Below are 24182 nucleotides of genomic sequence, written 5' to 3' on the forward strand. Positions count from 1 at the left end.
TAGCCAGTTGGATGGGTAGGTGACATGGAACCAACCTCCAGCTAGGAGACAGTACCCTCAGGAGATGGGGGGATTGGGAGGAAGAAAATGCAGTAGCCCAAATGAGGTTGTTGATTGACACAGTGCCCTTCTGAGGATAGACTGACCCCACTGATACTGATCACTGTTAATGGACGCAGCTTCTGCAGTGGTTTAGTGTAAAGTGTGTACTATATTCAGATGCACTTAGGTAAGAGATGTTGGATATCCTTCACTTGCTAATATCAAGTTCTTTGGGCTTTACATTCATTGACAACAGCCTTGTACAAAGCCAAGTTTACAAAGTTCACCAACCCGGGGACTTCTTGGGCCTGGAATTCCTTCCTGCCTCCCATGTGGGAAGCAAGTTAATGAAGCAGGTGTCTCTTTAGTTACCGCAGTCAGTTCTAAGTTGTTCTTGCTGTAAAACCATCAGAAAGAATCAGGAAGAAATTAAAAAAGGAAGTGTGCCCAATGGTGTGTTAAATGGTGTATTGTCATTGATGGGATGAAGGTGAATGATGTCATGAATATGTGGATGCTGTATGGCATTGTGGGTAATCAAAGGATAACTTTGTTGACGACACAAAACTAGGTGAGAAATAAGTTTTGAGGAGGACGCAGGGAGGCTACAAGGGGATTTGGAATGGCTATGTGAGTGGCTGAGAATATAGCAGGTGGAATATAAAGTTTATTTATTAACTTTTAACGTTTATTTATTAGTCACAAGTAGGCTTACTTTTGCACTGTAATGAAGTTACTGTGAAAAATTGTGAATAAGTGTGAAATTCTCCACTATGGCTGAAAAAAACAGAAAAACAGGATTTCATAAATGGTAAGAGACTGGGAAATGTTGATGTTCAAAGGAACCTGGATGAACTTGTTCATAATTCACTGAAAGCTGACATGCAGGTGCAGCAAGCAATTAAAATGTAAATGGTATGTTGTCCTTCATCTCAAGGAGGTTTGAATACAAAAGTAAAGATGTCTTGCTGCAATTGTATAGAGCCTGGATGACACCATAGCTGGAATACTGCATACAGTTTTGTATGGATGTGTACTGTGTACGTTATTTGGTGAATGTTTTGAAGAATGAGAAGTGATCTCATTAAAACGTTTAAGCTGTGATGGGGCACATGTAGATTGGGGTGGAATTTTTCAGGTCTTCCCACTGATGGGATCTTCCTGTCAATGACTGCACCCACCCTCCCCCTCCCCCCGCGGGTTCCCCAATGGCAGAGGATGCGAGGAAACCCTATTGGCAACAACGGGACTGGAATCACTCACTGCCAGGCAACGACAGGCCACCTCTGCACACACAGGGAAGGGGATGAGTAGGTACAGAAAATCCCACCCAGGATGTTTCCCATGGCCAGTGAGTCCAGAACCAAAGAACATAGTCTCTGAGTAAGGGGCAAATATTTCTTTATTCAGAACCTTGGAATTCTCTACCCCAGAGGACTGTGGAAGATCAACCACCAAACAAGTTCAAAGGAGAAATCTATAGGTTTCTGGACACTAATGCCATCAAAAGATATGGGAATATTGGGAGCAAATGGCGCAGAGGTAGATGATCTGCCATGATGTGTTTGAGTGGCAGAGCAGCTTCAATGGGCTGAATGGCCTATTCTTGCTCCCAGGTTCTCATGTTCCTAACCCTAAGGGCAGACAGGAACAAAGAATGAAGCAACAGTTTCATTCTATGATTGTCTGCAAGGAATGGGGAAGTGTCATCATCTTGCTGGCCACCTTGTTACATGACATAAGTAACTGTATTTGATTATGAACATTATTGGTGCCCACTATTTTGATTGCCTTCTCAAACTGATCTACACACGGCGTAACCTGTGATGTCCCATCCATTATTGAATGGGAAATCGTAACTTGCGTATCCTCAATTACCTCAGATGCACTGCCTCCGAGCAAGGAGAATGGAGATCCTGCATCATAGAATAAATCATAGAATGCCTACAGTGCAGAAGGAGACCATTCGGTCCGTCAAGTCTGCACCGACCGCAATCCCACCCTGGCTCCACTCCCGCAACCTCTAGCCTTCATCCTGCAAATCCCCCTGACACTAGAGTGAATATACCATGCCCAATCAATCTAACCCGTACATCTTTGGACTGTGGGAGGAAACCGAGCACCCAGAGGATGCCCGTGCAGACATGGGGAGAATGTGCAAACTTCACACAGACAGTGACCTGAGACCGGAATTGAACTCGGGTCCCTGGCATTGTGGGGCAGCAGTTCTAACCACCGTGCCAACATGCTGCATCATCCCTGTAGCAACCTCCCCTGGAGTCAGGGTCCAATCTTGACATAGCATTGAACTGTCAAGAGGAGAAAGTCTCACTGCACTTAAGAATCAGCTCAGACCTCACCTATGTACTTACTTTGGTAGGGCTTTTAACATCAGAGCAGTTTCTCACACTCTAATATAAATAGCTAAGGCACAGCTGGATGCATTGAAGATTTATGTGGATGGATAAGCTACATTGAACCGAAAAGCTTACATCCGTATTTATCATTGCAATGTTCCTTTTTTTCCACATCAGTGATCCAACTCATGTAGCAATTGTTAGGAATGAGAACATTTGTTCTCTTAATAGACTTGTACAGACTCAGAGTTACAAAATTCTTTCTGCCCAAATGTTACAGTTTTGATTTGATTTGATCTGATTTATTATTGTCACATGCATTAACATACAGTGAACAGTATTGTTTCTTGCTCGTTATACGGGCAAAGCATACCGTGCATAGAGAAGGAAAGGAGAAAGTGCAGAATGTAGTGTTACAGTCATAGCTAGGGCATAGAGAAAAATCAACTTAATGCAAGGTAACACTGTATGGAATTTGCACAGTCTCCCCGCGTGGGTTTCCTCGGGGTGCTCTAGTTTCCTCCCACGCTCCAAACAGCAGGGCTAGGTTGATTGGCCATGGTAAATTGGCCCTGGTGTCAGCGGGATTAGCAAGGTGAATGTGTAGGACTGTGATCAGTACAGACTTGATGGGCCGAATGGCCTCCTTCTGCACTGTCCCTAGAAACGACTTTGATAATAATTTGGATTGTGCAATAATAAAAAAAGTAGCACGAGAAATCAAATCCCAGTGCCAATACAATTCTAATTTTGAAGTAAAATATTAAGATTCATGTGGGTTTTGAGTTGAATGCTAGTTCTGCTAAAGAGGTTTCATTGCTACAAAGGGAGATCTTAAATAATCTTAAGGAGTAGAGAATGGCCAGTTCTCGAGAATTTCATGTTTTATTCATTTGGGGGACATGGGCTTCATTGGCTGGCCAGCATTTATTACCCATTCCTAGTTGCTCTGGAATCACATGTAGGCTAGGTCAGGTAAGGACAACAGATTGTCTTCCCTACAGTGGGTTTTTCCAACAATCGACAATGGCTTCATGGCCATCAGTAGTTCCTTAATTCCAGATATATTTTGTATTGAATTCAAATTCCACCATCTGCTGTGACAGGATTCGAACCCGGGTCTAGTGATAATACCACTAGGCCTCCACCTCCACCTATTGCACACCCTCCCCCATCACCCCCCCCAACCCCCGTCCCATCCCGTCCTGTCCCGTTCTCCCCATCCCCAGCAACAAGTAACTGGACAGGTGGAATCGAAAGGTTGCCCAGAATAAATTTAGATAAAAAACAAAATCATCTTTTGTAGAGATGAGAAGCATGAATAATGAAACCATCTACTATCTCTTGCTGTTAATTATTTTGGGTTGGTTCTCCATTCATCTGACTGAAATAAGCAGTAGGCCACCACTTTAACTCCATTTTCTTGATTCAGTGACAGGTTTTTTCCAGGTTTACCTGTTTGCATGAGGTTTACCATTTTTGAATATCTCCAGGATATTTATTTGAATTCACTCTGTAGGTATCATTGGCGAATCCAGCATTTAGAGATAGGGCGTGACTTACAGGCCACATTTACCCCAAGACCAGAAATTCCTGCGCAAGGCCAACAAATCATTGCATGGTTCACCCCCGCCCACTACGATTCCTGTGGCAGGCGGGATGAGAAAATTCCACCCCTAGGGCAATAAGCAAGAAACAGGCCCTTCGGCCCAACTGATCCATGTCAACCATGGTGCCCTCCCAGCTAGTCCCAATTGCCCAGACCCCTTTCCCATCCATCTACTAATCCAAATGCTTTTTAAATGTTGCTATTGTACCCGCTCCTTTTACCCACCCTTAATTTCCCTGAGGTAATAGGCCATTTTCTTGAACCACACATCTGGCTTATCTAGTTGTATGATTCACTGGGCCAGAAAATTGGAGTTAGATACAGGACAAACCGGGAAAGGACAGTAGAACCTTTCTACAACATTCCAAGAGCTTCATGGTCACCTTGAGTGATACCGAATCTTTTCATTTTCAGTCTATTTCAAACTGAATTCAGCTTCTCAAAGTGCAGTGGTGAGATTGGAATTCATGTTCTCTGGATTACCAATCCAGTAATCCGGGAAGTCTGTGGTGGAGGGTTACTGTCATTGAACCAGAAACCCAAGACCTGGGTTCAAATCCCACCCTGGCAGATGGTGAAATTTGAATGTAATAAAGAAATCTGTAATTAAAAAGTCTAACGATGATTGTCATAAAAACCCATCCAGTTCACTAAAGCCCTTTTGGGAAGGAAATCTGCTCCGGAATTCTACCATTTCGCCCACCTGAGGCTCGTAAGATCCCGCCCGAGGCCAATGGGGAAAGCTGTTCTGTGAGCCCAGGATAGTAAAATTCCAACACTGCTGTCCTTACCCTGCCTGGCCAACATGTGACTCCAGATCCACAGCAATGTAGTTGACTCTTAATTGCCTCTCTGAAAGTGGCCAAGTGAGACACTCAGTTCAGGGGCAATTAGGGATGGTCAATAAATGCTGGCCAGTTATTATGGGCCAATGATGCCTTTGAATGAATAATAAAAACTACTGGTTGTCAAAAATATTTAATTTAACTGATTAATGTACGTCAGTGAAAGAAGTGAATGGTTCAGGATAAATTCTTTTAAATATTCTTTTTTGTGATTTAAACTCTCAGTGAACAGGACATTGAGTAAACTGTTTATTTTTGGTGATGAACCCTTTTCAGCTGCATTTAGCCCAGGGCTGAAATGGTCGCTACGTGAGGACACAGGTTTAAGGTGCTGGGGAGTAGGTACAGAGGAGATATCAGGGGGAAGTTTTTCACTCAGAGGGTAGTGGGTGAGTGGAATCAGCTGCTGTCGGTGGTGTTGGAGGCAAATTCGATAGGGTCTTTTAAGAGACTTCTGGATGAGTACATGGGATTTAATAGGATTGAAGGTTATAGGTAAACCTGGTAGGTAGAGATATGATCAGCGCAACTTGTGGGATAAAGGGCCTGTTTGTACTGTAGTTTTTCTATGTTCTATGTTCTTAACGTTCTGAACAACAGTGAGGAATCCTACTTACTGGAAATGAGGAAAAGTGAACCAACGTTTTATTACTCTGCTCAACTGAACTGGTTCACAGGAGAATTTACATTTATGATTATGCTAATGATTGTTTCTTAACAATTTTACAATCTTGCAGGAAGCCATTAGACTGCTTTGAATGATCAGTTTAATTTAGCCCCAGACCCCAGTTCTGTTCCCGCTAAATGAATCCTTTTTGTTTTGTGGCCAATTGACTCTTTCAGGTTCCAGTGAGACTCGATTGCAAAACCCTTCAGGCAACACTTTCCGGATCTTAACCACTCCCGGTGTGAGAAACACTTCTCCTCATTTCCCCTCTAGTCTTTGTGCCAATTAATTTAAATCTACAACCTCCGGTTATTGGCTCACTTGCCAGAGGAAACACATTCCCCTTGCTTACTCTATTAAACCCTGCATAATAGGCACAGCAAATAACCTGAGCAATTATAGATTATAGACCCAATTATCCAGATACGTGAAGGTCCTCAGTGCACAGGGGCCCCTGTTCGAACCCATAGGGTGGCACGATGTCACAATGGTTAACTCTACTGCATCACAGCGCCAGGGAGCCGGGTTCAATTCCCAGCTTGGGTCACCATCTGTGTGGAGTCTGCATGTTCTCCCCGTGTCTGCATGGGTTTCCTCTGGGTGCTCCGGTTTCCTCCCACAATCCAAAAGATGTGCTGGTTAGGTGCTTTGGCCATGCAAAATTCCCCCTCCGTGTATCCGAACAGGTGCTGAAAAATGGGGACTAGGGGATTTTCACAGTAACTTCATATCAGTGTTAATGTAAGCCTACTTATGACACTAATGAATAAACAATAAATAGGGCATGTGTATTGTGGACAGGTTCACGGTGTGACATGTGACTTCAAACACCCACAGCAATGTGGTTGACTCTCAAATGCCCCCTGAGGGCAGTTAGGGATGGGCAATAAATGCTGACCCAGCCAGCAATGTCCACATCCCGTAAATGAATTTTCCAAAATCTATCGTACTCTTCAACCTTGACTAAACAACTGTTCACTTTTAAGATTGAGAAGAGTTTTTAGTCTTATACACAGGGTAAGCCAATGTTAATTCTCACTGCTCCTCTCTGTAATCTCTAGGGACTGCATTCGTTGTCCAATGGGATAAAGTCTTTCTGCCGGATCGGGAGGACATTGGGAGTTTTACCTTTCAGGCCATGTTGTGTCAAGAAGGACGGATTGTGTTCAGTTACAAGGATGTGAGTATGTAAGGGCTGGAATGGGGAAAACCTTCATTCTCACTGAAAATAAGAAACAATGAGGAGGTGAAATTAAAATCTCCATGCACCTCAACATCACTTGTCGTTCACCTGACCAGCTTCAGTAACTCCCCGCTATCTCACAACAAAGGACAGAGAAAAAGAAATCATCTGGTCCCAGCCAGGAAGAAAACAAACCCCAATCACGTGCTTCAAACCCATTACATTTCAAATTGTCCCCAGTTCTAATGGAAGGTCACCAATCTGCAATGATAGCCCCGTTTCTCTCCCATGCTGAGTATTTTCATTGAATCATTGAATCCTATAGTGCAGAAGGAGGCCATTTGACCCATTGAGTCTGCACTGACCACAATCCCACACAGGCTTCTCCCCATAACCCCATGCACTTACTTACTAGGGGCCAGCACGGTGCCACAGTGGTTAGCACTGCTGTCTCACAGTGCCAGGGACCCGGGTTCAATTCCAGCCTCTGGTGACTGTGTGTGTTGTGTGCATGTTCTTCCCGTGTCTGCATGGGTTTCTCTGGTTTCCTTCCACACTCCAAAGATGTGTAGATTAGGTTGATTGGCCATACTCAATTGCCCCTTTGTGTCAGGGGGATTAGCCAGGTAAATATGTGGGGTTATGGGGATAGGGTCTGGTTGGGATTGTTGTCAGTGCAGACTTGTTGAGTGAATGGCCTCCTTCTGCAGTGTAGGGATTTGACAATTCATCCTATGATTCTAGCTAGTCCCCCTGACACGAAAGGGCAATTTAGCACGGCCAATCCGCCTAAAGCCGCACATCTTTGGAATGTGGGAGGAAACCGGGGCACCTGGAGGAAACCCACGCAGACACGGGGAGCATGTGCAAACTTCACACAGTCACCCGAGCTGAGAATCGAACCCCGCATTCTGAGGCAGCAATGTTAACCACTGTGGCATTTTTTATTTCAGATTTGCAGCTTCTGCAGTATCTTGCTTTCGTTTGAGGAAGACAATAGAATTCACTTAGAAAGAGGGACAAAGTCCCATCACCCTTACAGCGGATACATATTTCTAAAAAGCATTGGCAGTGATTGTAATTTGCTTCCAAAGATGATGTCTATGTTAAGTGGGTGCAAAGCATAAAAGAGAAGTATTCTCAAACTCAGACACATCAAATTCCAGTCAAATAAATGCCTAGTACAAGAGCCCAGTTATGCAATTAGTTCAATATCTTGAGTACGCTAATCAGATGCTTATAAGCTGTCGCTTTTCCTTTATTACTGATGAATCTTCAGTCTTTCCTTGTTTTTTTTGCGTGACAATTAAATAATCATGGCAGATCTTTAAGGAACTGTTGGTTGTGATAATGCTGAACATGGATCACGATGATTTGACTTCAACTCCAGAAGCATCACTTCACATGAAAGGAGCTGCAGTTAGTTTCAGTCTGTAGACCTGCAACCCACTAGTTGTTCTGTGTTTATGAAATGGTTCCATTGCTGTCGAAACAGTGGGCCAGACTCTCCGGCCTCCCTGCCATGTGTTGCGCGCTGGCAGGAGGTGGTGGGGAGGGAGTGCGTTGCTGGCAGGACACGAGAATCCCCCCGGCATGAACAGCCGGAGAATCCAGGCCAATATATTGATCAATAATGTTTACTGATGGTTTAATCCAAGGAAACTTGTGGCAGTTTAAGTTTGCAGCTGGTTCTTGTGGGTTTTTGTTTTCCCTCCAACTCGATTTTCAAGTTTGCTGACAGCACCACCGTAGTGGGTCGGGTCTCAAACAATGACGAGACAGAGTACAGGAATGAGATAGAGAATCTGGTGAACTGGTGCGGCAACAATAATCTCTCCCTCGACGTCAACAAAGTGAAGGAAATTGTCATCAACTTCAGGAAGCGTAAAGGTGAACATGCCCCTGTCTACATCAACAGGGGCGAAGTAGAAATGGTCGAAGGCTTCGAGTCTTTAGCTGTCCAGCTCACCAACAACCTGTCCTGGTCCTCCCGTGCTGACAGAAAGCCCACCAATATCTCCACTTTCTCAGAAGATTAAGGAAATTTGGCATGTCAGCTACGACTCTCACCAACCTTTACAAATGCACCATAGAAAGCATTCTTTCTGGGTTTATCACAGCTTGGTATGGCTCCTGCTCTGCTCAAGACCGTAAGAAACAACAAAAGGGCATGAATGTAGCCCAATCCATCATGTAAACCAGCCTCTCATCCATTGACTCTGTCTACACTTCCCACTGCCTCAGCAAAGCAGCCAATATATTAAGGACCCCACGCACCCCGGGCGTACTCTCTTTCACCTTCTTCCATTGGGAAAAAGATACAAAAGACTGAGCTCATGTACCAATTGACACAAGATCAGCTTCTTCCCTGCTGCCATCAGACTTTTGATTGGAAATACCTCGCATTAAGTAGTCTTTCTCTACACCCTAACTATGACTGTAACACTACATTCTGCACTCTCTCCTATTATTCTCTATGAACAGTATGCTTTGTCTCTATTGCAGGCAAAACAATACTTTTCACTGCATGTTAATACATGTCCATAATAAAATCAAATCAAAGTTTTCAAATGCATTACAGTGGAAGGAAAGAAACTGCCAATTGTTTTCATGAGGAAATTGTAAATACTGGAGAATAACGTGCTCAGTGACAGAAACAAGAACTCCAAAATAATCTGGAGAATAGGTTTGATGTTTCGCAGGAATATCCCAAGAATTTTGTCTTTGTGGCTTTGATGAATAATCGAACAATCCTTGTGGAAACTTTGGGCGGAATTCTCCAGCTCTTCCTGACCGCAAGATCTTCCATCCCTGCTGGGGTCCAGGCTCCAGGGGGTGGGGCAATGCCATTAAATCTGCCTTCCCGTTAATTTGCACACACTACAATCTTCGGATTTTGGTGTTCTGAATTCCTTACTTACCAATGGAATTAAACTGCCTTTTGCCTAACCACAACTTTTAAACAGGACAGGCTGACAGAGATGAGATGTAAGCACAAATGGCACTGAGTTTATCAGAGTTTGTGGATCTAAATCGGTTGCTGGCTGTTGATGGCGAATGTAGGGTGAAGATGTACCTATTCTGTCTTATCAATGTTTCCCAATATCAGAGGAATGACTTCTTACCACAACAGGCTAGCTTTTCCAGTTTCCACATCCACAATTTTAATCTTAATCTGTGGATAGATTTGTTCTCAAGCTTCGTTGGTACTGGGTCCAGATTCTCACAAAACCATAAAAATCATAGAAACCCTACAGTGCTGAAGGAGGCCATTCAGCCTATCAAGTCCGCACAGACCACAATTCCACCCCAGGTCCTAGCCCCATAACCCCCACACATTTACCTGGCTAATCCCCCTAACCTACACATCCCGGGACACTAAGGGGCAATTTAACATGGCCAATCAACCTGACCTGCGCATCTTTGGACTGCAGGAGGAAACCAGAGCACCTGGAGGAAACCCATGCAGACACAGGGAGAATGTGCAAATTCCACACAGACAGTTTCGCTTGGGGTCCTATAGCCAGCAGGAAGAGCGAGGCTGACCCATCAGTCAGGCCAAGTCTCAATGGAGGAAGGAGTGTGCTTCAGGTCATCTGTGATTTGGAAGTAATTCCAGCCGTATATTTTGGTGGTGAGCCCTGATGCATCGTAACAATTGCTTTGTAGAATTGAGTTATATTTTAATGAGGCTTCCATCAATATTCTGCCAATTATTTGTTCTCAGTAGCCCAATACGTGCACAGAATTGGAATGTTAGCTGTCCCCTGTAATTCTCTTCTATAGTCTTCGTTACACATGCACACAAACACACAAGCTGCATGAAAAGAAAAAAGTCCTGCCAGTTAAAAGATGAAAAAGTCAAAATAAGGGGGCGGCACAGTGGTTAGCACTGCTGCCTCACAGTGCCAGAGACCCAGGTTCAATTCCTGGCCTCGGGTCACTGTCTGTGTGGAGCCTGCACCTTCTCACCGTGTCTGCGTGGGTCCCCTCCGGGTGCTCCAGTTTCCTCCCACAGTCCAAAGATGCGCGGGTTAGCTGGATTCACCATGCTGAATTGCCCCTTAGTGTCCGACAATGTGTAAGTTAGGGGTATTAGTGGGTAAATACTTGCGGTTATGGGGAATCGGTCTGGGTGATGTTGCCCTTTTCTGTCAGGGGGATTATGTAGGGTTACAAAGATAGAGCCTGCTGGGGTGGAATTGTTGTTGGTGCAGACGCAGTGGGCCGAATGGCCTCTTTCTGCACTGTAGGGATTCTATGAAGTGCTTGATTCAGTCTTTTTCTAAATAAACACAGTGACTAAATTTGAGGCCATTTTTGCATTATCTGTGGCATCTGACCCACAGGAAAAAAAACCTTAAAACTTTATAGCCCAGGGTGTAAAACAATGGGGAGGAAATATTTCACTTTGTTATCAGTTTATGCAGATTAAGTAATGAGAACTAATGTTGTTTGTTAATCTGTTCTTTAGGTTCCAATAACTGTGACTCAGATAAATTCTGCACAGCACCCTGTCAAAGTTGGACTGTCTGACGCCTTCATGATAGACCATAAGGCACCACATGTTCCCGGTAAGTACACTGCCTTTCAAAACCTACTCAATAAATCAATGCAGCAAATGAAACCAAGACAACATAATGGCAATCTGACTCGCTATCAATGGGCAAATTTTTAGCATTGCCTTAACAAACTCCCCCTCTGAGCTCAGCGAACAAGCTTTTAATTAATGGTTGCTTCCACTGAGGAAGCAGAAAGCCTTTTAGTACAAGTGCTTTCTGCACAGGTGGAAAGAGGAGCAACTTATATTGGTATTGCACCGTTTACATGGAATAGCGTTCCGAGAGGCAAAGGCTGGGATGAAAGCAGGAATGCGGAGCCAACGGAAGTGAGAAGAGCTTGGACTTTCATGGAAGATCAGACTCAAGGGGCTGAATGGTCTTCTTGTGCTCCTCAAAGGTCACCGAATCCCAAAGTCAAACGATGAGGTTTTAAGGAGGATCTTACAACAGGTGAGGTGGGGGATTTAGCAAGGGTTTAGAAGGTGGAAGCATGGCCTTCGATGGTGGGATGGAGGAAGGGATTAGAGATGGAGAAATAGAAAGGTCAAGGGGAGGGGAATGTAGAGTAGAAAGTTACAGAGAGAAGGAAGACCGAGACTAGGAAGGAATTTAAATGCAAGGATGAGAATTATTACTTTGAGGCTGTGGGGAACTGGGAAGCAGGGGCGGCTACGATGGACAAAGGGGAATTGATGCAGGACAGAGTCCAAGTGGAAGTGTTTTGGCAATGCTGAAGTTTAGATTGGATGCAGGGTAGGAGAAGATTGGAGCAGTTAAATGTGGAGCATGGATGAGAATTTTACTATGGGTGAGCAGGAAAAGCCTGTGTTTTGTTTTTGCAAACACTGTCACATCTTAACTATGTAACAGAGTATTATTTCCAAATGAAACACGTTCATTAGCCAAAAAAAAAGATCAGTTTGAAGGTTATTTCTCAAACATTAAATCCCTAGTTTTTCAGGGAAATTGAGGTGAGTATACCAGATCCATTTGACACAACTTGATCCTTCAATGGGGAGACAGTAGAATTAGTGATTGTAGAAAGAGGCAACTGGAATAAAATGGTCCTTCCTGGGACCATTGTCTCTGAAAAGGGATTTTAAGGAATGGATTTTCCGTCATTACCCAGGTATATTCACCATTCCTTTCCCAGCAAGGTAAGTGGGAAGATGCAGGGAAACAAGTCCTGTTGTTAGGGAGAGAAGTCGAGGATTTTTATTCAGCGACACTGCGATATAGATCCAGGATGGCAGGTGATGAGAAGGTGAACTTGCTGATGGCGAGCCCACTTGCTTGCTTCCCTTGACCTTCTAAGTGATAGAAGTCATGGGTCTACGAGGTGATGTGAAAGAAGCCTTGGTAGGTTACTGCAATGTGTCGTGTAGTTGGTACATGTTGTAGTCAGGGTGTGCCAATGGTGCAGGGGTGAATGTTTTAAGGTGACGGACAGGGATGGGCCACTTTGGCCTGAATGCTGTTTTTGGGGCTACACCTATCCAGGCAAGTGGAGGGTATTCCATCACACTCTTTTAGATAATGGACATGCTTTGGGGAGTCAGGGGTTGAGTCACTTTTATAGACCTCAGCCGAATTCTCCGCTGTTCATGCCCTGCTGCTTCTGCAAGCCAGGACGGAGAATTTGGCGCTCAACCAAACCTCCGTCCACTGCAGTGTGACCAGAGGATTCAGCTGGCATGAACAGCTGGAGAATTCCAACCCTTGTGTGGATTAGTCCTCCATAGAATCTCCTACATCATCGTTTTCTGTTATTGTCTTACCCTTTGTGGCAAACCCCATTTAGAGTCATAGAGGTTTACAGCATGGAACCAGGCCCTTTGTCCCTACTTGTCCGTGCCGTCCTTTTCCTTTAACCTCTAAACTAGTCCCAGTTGCCACATTTGGTTCATATCCCTCTATACCCATCATAACCATGTAACTGTCTAAATGCTTTTGAAAAGACAAAATTGTACCCGCCTCTACTACTACCTCTGGCCGTTTGTTCCAGACACTCACCACCCTCTGTATCTCTCCCTTCTCACCTCAAACCTATGCCTTCTAGTTTTAGACTTCCCTTGTTTTTGATAGGCAAGGGGATTAAGGGTTATGGGGAGAGGGCGGGAATGTGGAACTGAGACACGATAGATCAGCCATGATCTTATTGAATGGCGGGGCAGGCTCGAGGGGCTAGATGGCCTACTCCTGCTCCTATTTCTTATGTTCTTATGTCCTTACCTTTGGAAAAGATATTGGCTACCAGTCTATTGGCTATCTAGTTGATTGATGTCCCTCATTATTTTGTAGACCTCTATAAGAGCACCCCTTTAGCTGCAGGTAAGGAACGCTGTATGATCACGTAATGTACAAGAGGACAATTAAATCATGTATTGTTCTCTTTTCCTCCTTTTTTTGTACATAATAAAACTACTCAACCAACAAAGCTATTGAAAGTTGCCAACTATTGGATCAAACTATTTATTTCTGCTTGTGGTGGGATGGAGGAAGGGGTTCTGTATTACCTTATCTACAATGAGACTTTACTGGTTCATTGTTTCTATTTCTAAGGCCTTTTTGACAAGTTATGCCTCATGACAATCTCCTTATAGGAAATGTCTTGTTGAGAAACAATCCCATTATCTTAATTTGCTTTATTTGGCAAGGCCACAGCTTGACCCAGTTATTGGCACATTTTCCATTAATCGACAGGGGAGCTTCAGATGACTCCCAGTTTGCAACAATCAGCATTTCCCCTAATCCTTGGCACAACATGTTTTTTTTTTCGCTGTCTGACAATAACATTTGAGATGCATTAAAATCAGCTTTTATAGACTTTTATTGCTTTAGACCCTGCTGCAAGTTGTGAAGCTGTCACAGAGCAAAGTAACCCAGAGCAGAATGACAGGTCATGTTAAACCTAACATACTTTCGCAGAGAAATTGTTCATGTTAGGGTTTCAAGAGATTTTTTGTGAATTTCATCACTTTCAGGAAACCTTATATTTACTCTGAGTTTGGTTGAAGGCATCACTTGTCTCTGCATTGAGGAGTTAGTTCATCATCAATCCCCTCACTGAGCTGCAGATCACTTCTATGTTTCTATAGTATCTGGGGCAAAAGGTTATGGGGAGAAAGCAGGATTAGGCTATTGAGTTGGATGATCAGCCATGATCATGATGAATGGCAGAGCAGGATCGACAGGCCAAATGGCCTCCTTCCTGCTCCTATCTTCTATGTTTCTACGTCACCCATGGAGATTCTGATGAGCGATGGAATATTGGAAGGAGAGTCTCTTCTGGGCCACACTCGCATCTGCCCAGGGGATTAGATCAGGCTGAGTTTGGTCAACCCTGGTAGGAAGTCACTCAGTCTCTTTGGTTTAGATAATCTGTGCGACAGAGAATACCATGGGGTGGAGGGTGGGCTGCCCTCTGCAGTGGGCAGTGGGATTAGTGGTAGGGAGGGGGAGGGTAGAGCGTACAATTCCTCAGATGAACCTCCCTCCAAGAACTCCAGTCTCTTGCCTGTCCCAGGCTCTACATAATTTCACAGCATGACAGGCCTAGGCTGAATCCACCCCACCACCTCTTCTCCTCCCCCCCATTGCCTCCTACCCTTGCCCAAATTGATTTGACTTAATTTATTCTTATCACATGTATTAACAAACAGTAAAAAGTATTTCTTGTGCAGTATAGAACATAGAACACTACAGCACAAACAGGCCCTTCGGCCCACAAGTTGCGCCGATCACATCTGTACCTACTAAGCCATAGACCTATCTAAAACCCCCAATCCCATTAGATCCCATATACTCATCCAGAAGTCTTATAGAACATAGAACACTACAGCACAAACAGGCCCTTCGGCCCACAAGTTGCGCCGATCACATCTGTACCTACTAAGCCATAGACCTATCTAAAACCCCCAATCCCATTAGATCCCATATACTCATCCAGAAGTCTTATAGAACATAGAACACTACAGCACAAACAGGCCCTTCGGCCCACAAGTATACAGGCAAAACATACCATACATAGAGAAGGAAACGAGAGAGTGCAGAATGTGGTGTTACAGTCATAGCTAGAGTGTAGAGAAAGTAAGTCCATTCAAAAGTCTGACAGCAGGGAAGAAGCAGCTTTTGAGCCGGATGGTACATGACGTCAAACATTTGCATCTTTATCTCAACAGAAGAAGGTGGAAGAGAGTATATCTGGGGTGTGTGGGGTCCTTAATTATGGTAGCTGCTTTGCCGAGGCAGCGGAAAGTGTAGACAGAATCAATGGATGGGAGGCTGGTTTGCCTGTTGGATTGGGCTACAGTCACGACCATTTGTAGTTGCTTACGGTCTTGGGCAGAGCAGGAGCCCATACCAAGCTATGTTACAACCAGAAGGAATGCTTTCTATGGTGCGTCTGTAAACGTTGGTGAGAGCCATAGCTGATGTGCCAAGTTTCCTTAGTCTTCTGAGAAACTCGAGACTTTGGTGGGCTTTCTTAACTATAGTGTTGGCATGGGGAGACCAGGACAGGTTGTTGGTGATCTGGACATCTAAAAACTTGAAGCACTCGACAATTTCTACTTCATTCCTGTTGATGTAGACAGGGGCATGTTCTCCTTTATGCTTCTTGAAGTGGATGACAATCTCTTTCATTTTGTTGACATTGAGAGAGATTATTGTTGCCTTTAATTAAGGCCTTTAAGTCATTAATTAATAAACACACAAGGGCATTTTCCCACCCAGCCTCAATTTTTAGGCTGGTGGGAGGAGATCAGGGGCACAGTGGTAGCCCAAAAAATGACGCTGCCCAGGCCTGAGGTGGGACGGGCGGAGATATCTCTACCAATGGCCTCCTTTCAACATCAGGCACACATCTCACAAGGTCTGTTCCCCTCTCCCTCCCACTTGGCCTCTCCACTAACACCTCTATTTCCCCCCACCATGTCATCCTCCCTTCCCCAGGCCTCTCCCCACTCTGAGACCCTCACACTTGACTGGTCCTGGGGTCTGGGGACTGCTTGCAATCCCAGTCCTGGCCACAGCAGCTTCTGGCGCTGCTACATCGAGACAGTTGCTAGCCAATCAGATTGGCTGGTAGCTCACTGAGGCGGGGCTTCCACCAATTAAGAGGCAGGAGTCCCATCTCCAACCAGTTAACCCTCCTTGGAGCATTATGTGGCTATGGGGGAGACAGCATCGACAAGGTTGTATCGCCCACTGAATCCTTGGTTGGTGGGCTGGGAAAACCCACCCTCCCGGTACACAGGCAACATGTTAGAAAAGAGAATGTCACAAGACAGGGAACAGCTCCCGGCCCAATCAAACAAAAAAATGAACAAAAAAACATTTTGGAACCGTTTTGTGAAGCTGTCCTTGGCCCCTGTTAAAGGCCAGGATCAGGCAACCCTCCTGTGGGTAGAATGAGATTGTAATCGTGTCCCACAGCAGTCGATTCCTATATTTCAACAGCCCCACCCTCAATAACCAGGACTGACCCTGGCCTGTTTAGAGTGTCACCTGAAAGAAGCCTCAAGTGTGCAAGTTCCAGCAACAGCAACCTCCCTCCACCCACCCACATACCCCTCCACCCCCCACCACACCGTCGGCCACCCATTTCCTCTGCTCACACCACTGCTAAAATAAAGATGGCACCAGAGGAAGGCTAGTTGTCCCCAGGACTCCAACTTTTGCTCCCATTCTGTGCTCTTAAAACTGAGCTCTAACTCTTCTAAACTTCCTAATAATGCTTAAGTCTCTTAAAGCTGATCTTTCTCTTCACCCTACTTGTAACTGCAACACTATATTCTGCACACTCTCCTTTCTTTCTCCCCTATGTACTCTATGAACTGTTTGTTTTGTCTGTACAGTCCACAAGAAACAATACTTTTCACTGCATTCCATATGACACTAATAAACCAAATCAAATCTAACAACCCATTTTTCAGATAAGAATGGGGTGGGTTGCAGTCAGTTGCACCCCTGTCACCACCCACCCCATTTGGTAAATTACAGGGGTTCTCTGATGGGAGCCTGTCTGCTGATTGTTTTTTCTGCTTCCATTGGGATGTCTGTGACCTTTCCCCCAGTTGTGGTTCAGCAACAGGTTGACTTTGGATACTAACAGTTTGTCTTGACTTAGATACCAGCTAACTTGCGACTCTGTCAATTCAATCTGGTGCATGCATTGCCAAGATGGAACAGAGCCGGATTGATGCTGATCTCGGCTGGTTTTGTTCCTTACTCGTGTTGACTGTTGCAGCAGCACAGAGTGCTCCCAGCGCTGTTTCAGATCTCTCCATGGCCTCATCCCTCACTATCTCAATGTCCTCCTCCAACTCCAACAGAGATCTCTGCTCCTCCAAATGCAACCTCTTGTGAAACCCCAGTTTTAATCATGTCACCATTAGTGGCTACCTGGGTCCTGAGCTGTGGAACTGTGTGCAGTTCTGGTTACCACATTATAGGGAGGATGTGATTGCACTGGAAGGGATGCAGAGGAGATTCACCAGGATGCTGCCTGGGATGGAACACTTAAGGTATGAAGAGAGGTGGGTGGGCTTGGGTTGTTTTCTCCGGAGCAGGGGAGACTGAGGGGCGACCTGTTTGAGGTGTTCAAGATTATGAGGGGCATGGACAGGGTGGATAGGGAGCAGCTGTTCCCCTTAGTTGAAGGGTCAGTTGTGAAGAGACACAAATTAAAAATGAGGACTGGGAAATTAGGGGGATTTGAGGAAAATCTAGAGTGCGCTGCCTGGGAGGGAGGTGGATGCAGGATGCCTCACATCCTTTAAAAAGTACCTGGATGAGTACTTGGCACATCATAACATTCAATGCTCTGGGCCAAGTGCTGGCAAATGGGATTAGGTGGACTCGTCAAGACCTTTCATGCATCGGTGTAGACTCGATGGGCCAAAGGGCCTCTCCTGCAATGTAGTACTCTGTGATTCTGAAATTCTGTGAATTACCTGCCTGAACATTCCCACCTGCCTCCCTCACCTATCAAAATATATCACATTGTACTTTACTGTTAACCTTTCTATGATGATGTTCCTGTGAAGGGCCTTGGGATTTACCAGGCTGATTCCGGGAATGGCAGGACTGCTGTATGAGGAGCGATTGACTAGGTTAGGATTGTTTTCGCTGGAGTTTGACAAATGAGGGAGGATCTCAGAGAGACTCATAAAGTTCTAACAGGACTAGACAGGGTAGATGCAGGAAGGATATTCCCGATGGTGGGGGAGTCCAGAACCAGGGTCGCAGTCTGAGCATTCAGAGCAGACCATTTAGGACGGAGGTGAGGAGACATTTTTTCACCCAAAGAGTGGTGAGCCTGTGGAATTCATTACCACGGGAAGTAGTTGGTGCCAAAACATTGAATGCATTAAACAGGTGGCTGGATATAGCATTTGGGGCAAATGGGGAAAAAGGTTATGGGGAGACCAGACATTTTAGTACACATTTCTCAAGTAAGAAACTGTAGAAATGATCCCTAAAAGTTATGGGGAGAGAGCAGGATTAGGTTATTCAGTTGGACGATCAGCCATGTTCGTGATGAATGGTGAAGCAGGCTCGATGGGCCAAATGGCTTCCTCCTGCTTCTATCTTCTTTGTTTCAGTGATATTTGACTATTTTATTATACATTCATGGGATGTGGGCTTTTTTGGCTGAGATAGCATTCATTGCCCATCCTTAATTCCCTTGAGAAGGTAGCAGTGAGCTGCCTCTCTGAAAGGCAGCGGTGCACGTGGACCAAGTAAAGCATAAAGTTTAAATGCAACCAGATAGAACCGATTCTCTGACCCCATGTGCCCAGGCACAAATCGTGTTATGGCTGGAGAATGGCAACGAGAGGGGTCGAATGCGATATGTTCCAGATATGACCCCTTTCAGATTCTCCCCACCATGCCACAGCTACGTAATCTGGTTCAGACCCAGCAAGGCATGAACCAGATTTGCATATTTAAATCTGTATTTAAATAGGCCTTTCCGGGTTTTAGCCGGATTCACCCGGTTCCCAGCATTCACTGACCCGCTGTCACAATGGCAAACTGGCAAAAAAAATCACTACTGGTCTCCACAAATGAAGAGCAAGCATGGTGACCATGCCAGGGAGCCCGGGGGCCATTGGGGTCACCGGGTGGTCAGGGACATGGTTGGGCAGTGCCTCTAATGGTGGCACTGGCAGTGCTAACCTGGCAATGCCAACCTTTGTGGCTGATGATGGCCAGGGTGAGGGGGACATGAGCTGAGATTAGAACTGAGGTTAATCTGAGACTGCCTGTGATGACTTTAATCAGGCAACTAAGGTTAGCTTGCTTAAGTATAAACTCCCTGAGTGTGTGTTAATTTATGCCCCAATCAGGGAATCCCATGTCCTGTGTTTAAACAGGGGTGTCAGTCCCTCTGGACTCCTGATGCAGATAGCACACTCTGAATGATATGGTGGGATCTTGTATGTAAAGGGACTTTGGTGACGGGACTTTTGCCTATGTGGGCTTATTACATCATTAACAATGGTGCTTCACAGCTCCAGGGACTTAATTCCCGGCTTGGGTCTCTGTCTGTGTGGAGTTTGCACATCCTCCCCATGTCTGCACGGGTTTCCTCCAGGTGCTCCAGTTGCCTCCCACATTCTGAAAGATATGCTGGTTAGGTGCATTGATCCGAATAGGCGCCAGACTACGGTGACTAGGGGGATTTCACAGTAACTTCATTGCAATGTTAACCTAAGCATTTCTTGTGACTAATAAATAAACCCTAAGAAACAGGTATCCTGATCTTTGAGGAACAGACCTTGATGGCATTTTTAGGCCCTGCTGTTCTCAATCACGGAGCAAATCACACCCCCTTCTCCAGAAAAGTGACTGAGTGGGGGAGGATTACAATTGGGATGGCACCTACCAACCTCTAACTCCCCACGTTCCCACCTGCCTCCCTCACCTGTCTGAACATGTCACCTTGTGCTTTGTTGTTTACCTTCATGTGATAATGTTCCTGTGAAATCGCACCACGTTTCCCACCCGAGGTGATAATTAGTCATGTTTTTGTGCCCAAAGTCAGCACTGGTTTCTGATGAAAGATCAGCCTGTGTTCCAACAAGTGTGTAGGCAATGTTCACCTGCCAAACATGGCGTGATCTTGGGTAGGATATAAATGCCATTCATCCGATTCCATGAGCTTTCAGGCAGGAGGGTTACGTTACTACTACCACATGAATATTTTTGGATATGCAGTTGAGAATAAGGTGGCCCTTAATTCTAACAATCTATGCAGCTACTTAACCAGATACGTGAAGAATGGTCACTTAAGTAAGGTTCCAGAGGATGATTGTTTGTGATTGCACCTTATCCCTGCTGCAAAAAGCAAGGGAGGAAACTAAATGGGGGAGCCAAAAAACTTCAGCAAGGCAAATTCCTCATAGGTATAGTGGCTAGTATCACTTCCTCTTTGTTTAGTGGTTGGGATCCCTGACTGTCATGTTCAATTTCCCGATAGCGAGTTCATCACAATTTTAAGATGTCAAAGTTTTGAGTGGCACAGTGGTTAGCACTGCTCTCCACGGCGCCAGAGACCTGGATCCAATTCCTGGCTCTTTGTGTGGTGTTTGCACATTCTCCCCGTGTCTGTGTGGGTTTCCTCCGGGAGCTCCAGTTTCCTCCCACAGTCCAAAGGTGTGCAGGTTAGGTGCAATGGCCATGTTAAGTTGCCCCTTAATGCCCCGGGATGGGTAGGTTAGAGGGATTAGCGAGGTAAATATGTGGGGTTATGGGGTTAGGGCCGAGATGGAATTGTGCAGATTTGATGGATTGAATGGGCTCCTTCTGCACTGTAGCAGTTCTAAATTCAAAATTTTCTGCTTTTTGGGTTTTACTAGTTCATAAGATACCGGCATTGCTGGCAATTCCAGTATTAATTGTCCATCCCTAGATTGCTTTGTGTGGTGAACTGCTTGTTGTTATCGATGTTGCTCAGTGAGTCCCAGGACTTTTCCCAGCAATGATGAAGGACTGACGATAATTTTCCAAGCCAGAGTGTTTTGTGACTCAGAGGGGAACTTGGAAGTGGTGTCATCCTTGGAACTTGCTACTGTTTTCCTTCTAGGGGGTAGAGTTTGTGGGTTTTGAAGATGCAGAAGCAGTTAGTCAGCAGCTAGGGGTCAGCTTATTGCCCTTGAGCCAAATGTTCAAACCATCAGAATTGTAAAGAAATTGAACATTTAACGGTCCATTGCCAAATATCAGCATGTTCTTCTCTTCAATTACGATGTTAGACAAATTCTCAATTCCAATCAGCAAGTACTTTGTAATCAAATGAAAACTGGAGTTTGTCTTCAGATCATTTGCTGATCTTGGATTAATGCAACATAGAGGAGGACATTTGGCCCATCGATTCTATTGTTTAAAGATTTTGCCCTGTTTTAATGTTCACATTTTTGATTTTTTTTGTATGTTATTCAGAAATAAGACAGCAAGTCTTCCTCAATATTTAGGATTTGGGCAAATACTTGACATCCTGTCAATTAAGCGGATAATTAAATCACTTAAAATGAAATCCACTCTTCGCCCATTGTGATTGTTACAGTTGTTTTCACTCTTCATTCGCAAAGAGGCTGTGATACGACCTTCTGTGGCCACAGTGGGATTCTGAGTAACAGTAACACAAGCTTCCCACACACACAGTGCCATAATCATAGAATCCCTACAGTGCAGTAGGCCATTCAGCCCATCGAGTCTGCACCAACCACAATCCCACCCAGCCCTATTCCCAAAAGCCCAGATATTTACCCTGCTAATCCCCCTGACACTCGGATCAGTTTATCATGGCCAATCAACCTAACCCTAACCCTTTGGGAGGAAACCAGAGCACCTAGAGGAAACCCACACAGACACTGGGAGAACGTGCAAACTTCACACAGAGAGTGACCCAAGCCGGGAATCGAATCCAAGTCCCTGGCGCTGCGAGGCAGCAGTGCTAACCATTGTGCCACTGTGCTGCTAAGAAGGGAGTCATTCAGCCCATTAAGCCTGCAGTAACAACAATCCCACCCAGGCCTATTATCCAGCTGGTCCCCTGACAGGGGAGAGCAATTTAGCATGGCCAATCAACTTGGCCTGCACATCATTCCATACCACTGTCGCTTTTAAATTGTCCCACTTTAGGTTTTTCTCAATTTTGGCTTTGGTCAGTCTGGAGTATAACTAGTGTTCACAATCTAGACTAGAATTTAAAGCAGAGGCAGTGACTGGGGCCTGTTGGGAACCCTGGTCCTGGAAGCCAGGTGCATCTGTAAAAGTTGGTGATGTTATTGGTTGCCAGACAATTAGCTGCCAGAGGTGACAGCTTCCTTCCTCTTGAGGTAAGATATTTTGCCCCAAACATCTGCCGGCCAGTCAGATAGCTGGCAATGCTCCAGTCCCAGCAGCATCACCGGGAGTGCTGGTCACTGCTGTTTTGTTTATTTATTGGCATCATAAGTAGCATTACATTAACACTGCAATGAAGTTACTGTGAAAATCCCGGACTCGGCACACACCAACGCCTGCTCAGATACACTGAGGGAGAATTCAGCGGCCGATGCATTTAACCTGCACGTCTTTCAGGCTTTGGGAGGAAAACGGAGCACCTGGAGGAAACCCACGCAGACACAGGGAGAACGTGCAAACTCCACACAGACAGCGACCCAAGCCAGGAATTGAACCCAGGTCCCTGGCACTGCGAGGCAGCATAGAATCATAGAATCCCTACAGTGCAGAAGGAGGCCATTCAGCCCATCGAGTCTGTACTGACCCCAATCCCATCCAGGCCCTATTCCTGTAACCCACATATTTACTGTTAGTCCCCTGACACTAGGGTTCATTTTAGCATGGCCAATCAACCTAACACACACATCTTTGGACTATGGGAGGGAACCCAAACACCCGGAGGAAACCCATGCAAACACGGGAAGAACACACAAACTCCACACAAACAGTGACCCGAGGCCGGAACTGGGTTCCTAGTGCCGTGAGGCATAGTAAGAAGTCTCACAACACCAGATTAAAGTCCAACAGGTTTATTTGCAGCACAAGCTTTCGGAATATCGCTCCTTCTTAAGGTGAGTGAAGAGTTGTGTTCACAAACTGGGCATATATAGAGACAAACTCAATTTACAAGATAATGATTGGAATGTGAATCTTTACAGGTAATCAAGTCTTAAGGGTGAGTGGAGGGAGGATTAAGCACAGGTTAAAGAGATGTGTATGGTCTCCAGCTGGGACAGATAGTGAGGTTTTGCAAGCCCAGGCAAGTCGTGGGGGTTGCAGATAATGTGACATGAACCCAAGATCCCGGTTGAGGCCGTCCTCATGTATGCGGAAGTTGGCTATCAGTTTCTGCTCAGCAACTCTGTGCTGTCATGTGTTGTGAAGGCTGCCTTGGAGAATGCTGATCCGAAGATCAGAGGCCGAATGCCCGTGACCGCTGAAGTGTTCCCCGACTGGAAGGGAACATTCCTGCCGAGTGATCATCGGGTGGTGTCCATTCATCCGTTGTTGTAGCGTCTGTGCGGTAGCAGTGCTAACCACTGTGCCATCGTGAGTTACCTTGCACATTATAGGATGAGGTCAATCTCATGCTCCACACGTGCATACTCTGAGCTATATATAGTTAACCCAAACTCTCTGTGTAGAGTAAGATGGTTCATCCATCTCATGAAGACAGCTGACTAATGGGAAGTGATTGTTGGAACCGTTCACTCGCACAACGTTGTATATTTGTGGTTAAAAAGACTTTCAGTTCTTTCTGAGTGCTTGTATTCTATCTTTTGAGCAGGTGAATAAAAGGGTGTCATAGTCCATTGAGTTAAGCAGCACTGGATTGGGGGGAATATTTCTCAGATTTCCACACCATTGAAGGAAGCTGCAATCTAATGATTGAAATTTGGAAA

General features: G+C 45.2%; 1 protein-coding gene across 2 annotated transcripts in view; it reads left to right on the plus strand.

Annotated features, from left to right (window-relative positions):
* LOC145358980 (plexin domain-containing protein 1-like) overlaps nucleotides 1-24182 on the plus strand; it is a 304814-nt gene that overhangs the window by 152701 nt on the left and 127931 nt on the right. For both annotated transcript variants that reach the window (XM_080213338.1, XM_080213339.1), the window contains exons 6-7: nucleotides 6582-6700; nucleotides 11178-11277. In XM_080213338.1, the coding sequence (XP_080069464.1) occupies nucleotides 6582-6700; nucleotides 11178-11277 (219 nt within the window). The remainder of the gene's footprint in view (nucleotides 1-6581; nucleotides 6701-11177; nucleotides 11278-24182) is intronic.

This window comes from Carcharhinus amblyrhynchos, chromosome 27, assembly GCF_965287045.1.
Source record: "Carcharhinus amblyrhynchos chromosome 27, sCarAmb.v2.hapA, whole genome shotgun sequence".
NCBI classification, from domain to species: domain Eukaryota; kingdom Metazoa; phylum Chordata; class Chondrichthyes; order Carcharhiniformes; family Carcharhinidae; genus Carcharhinus; species Carcharhinus amblyrhynchos.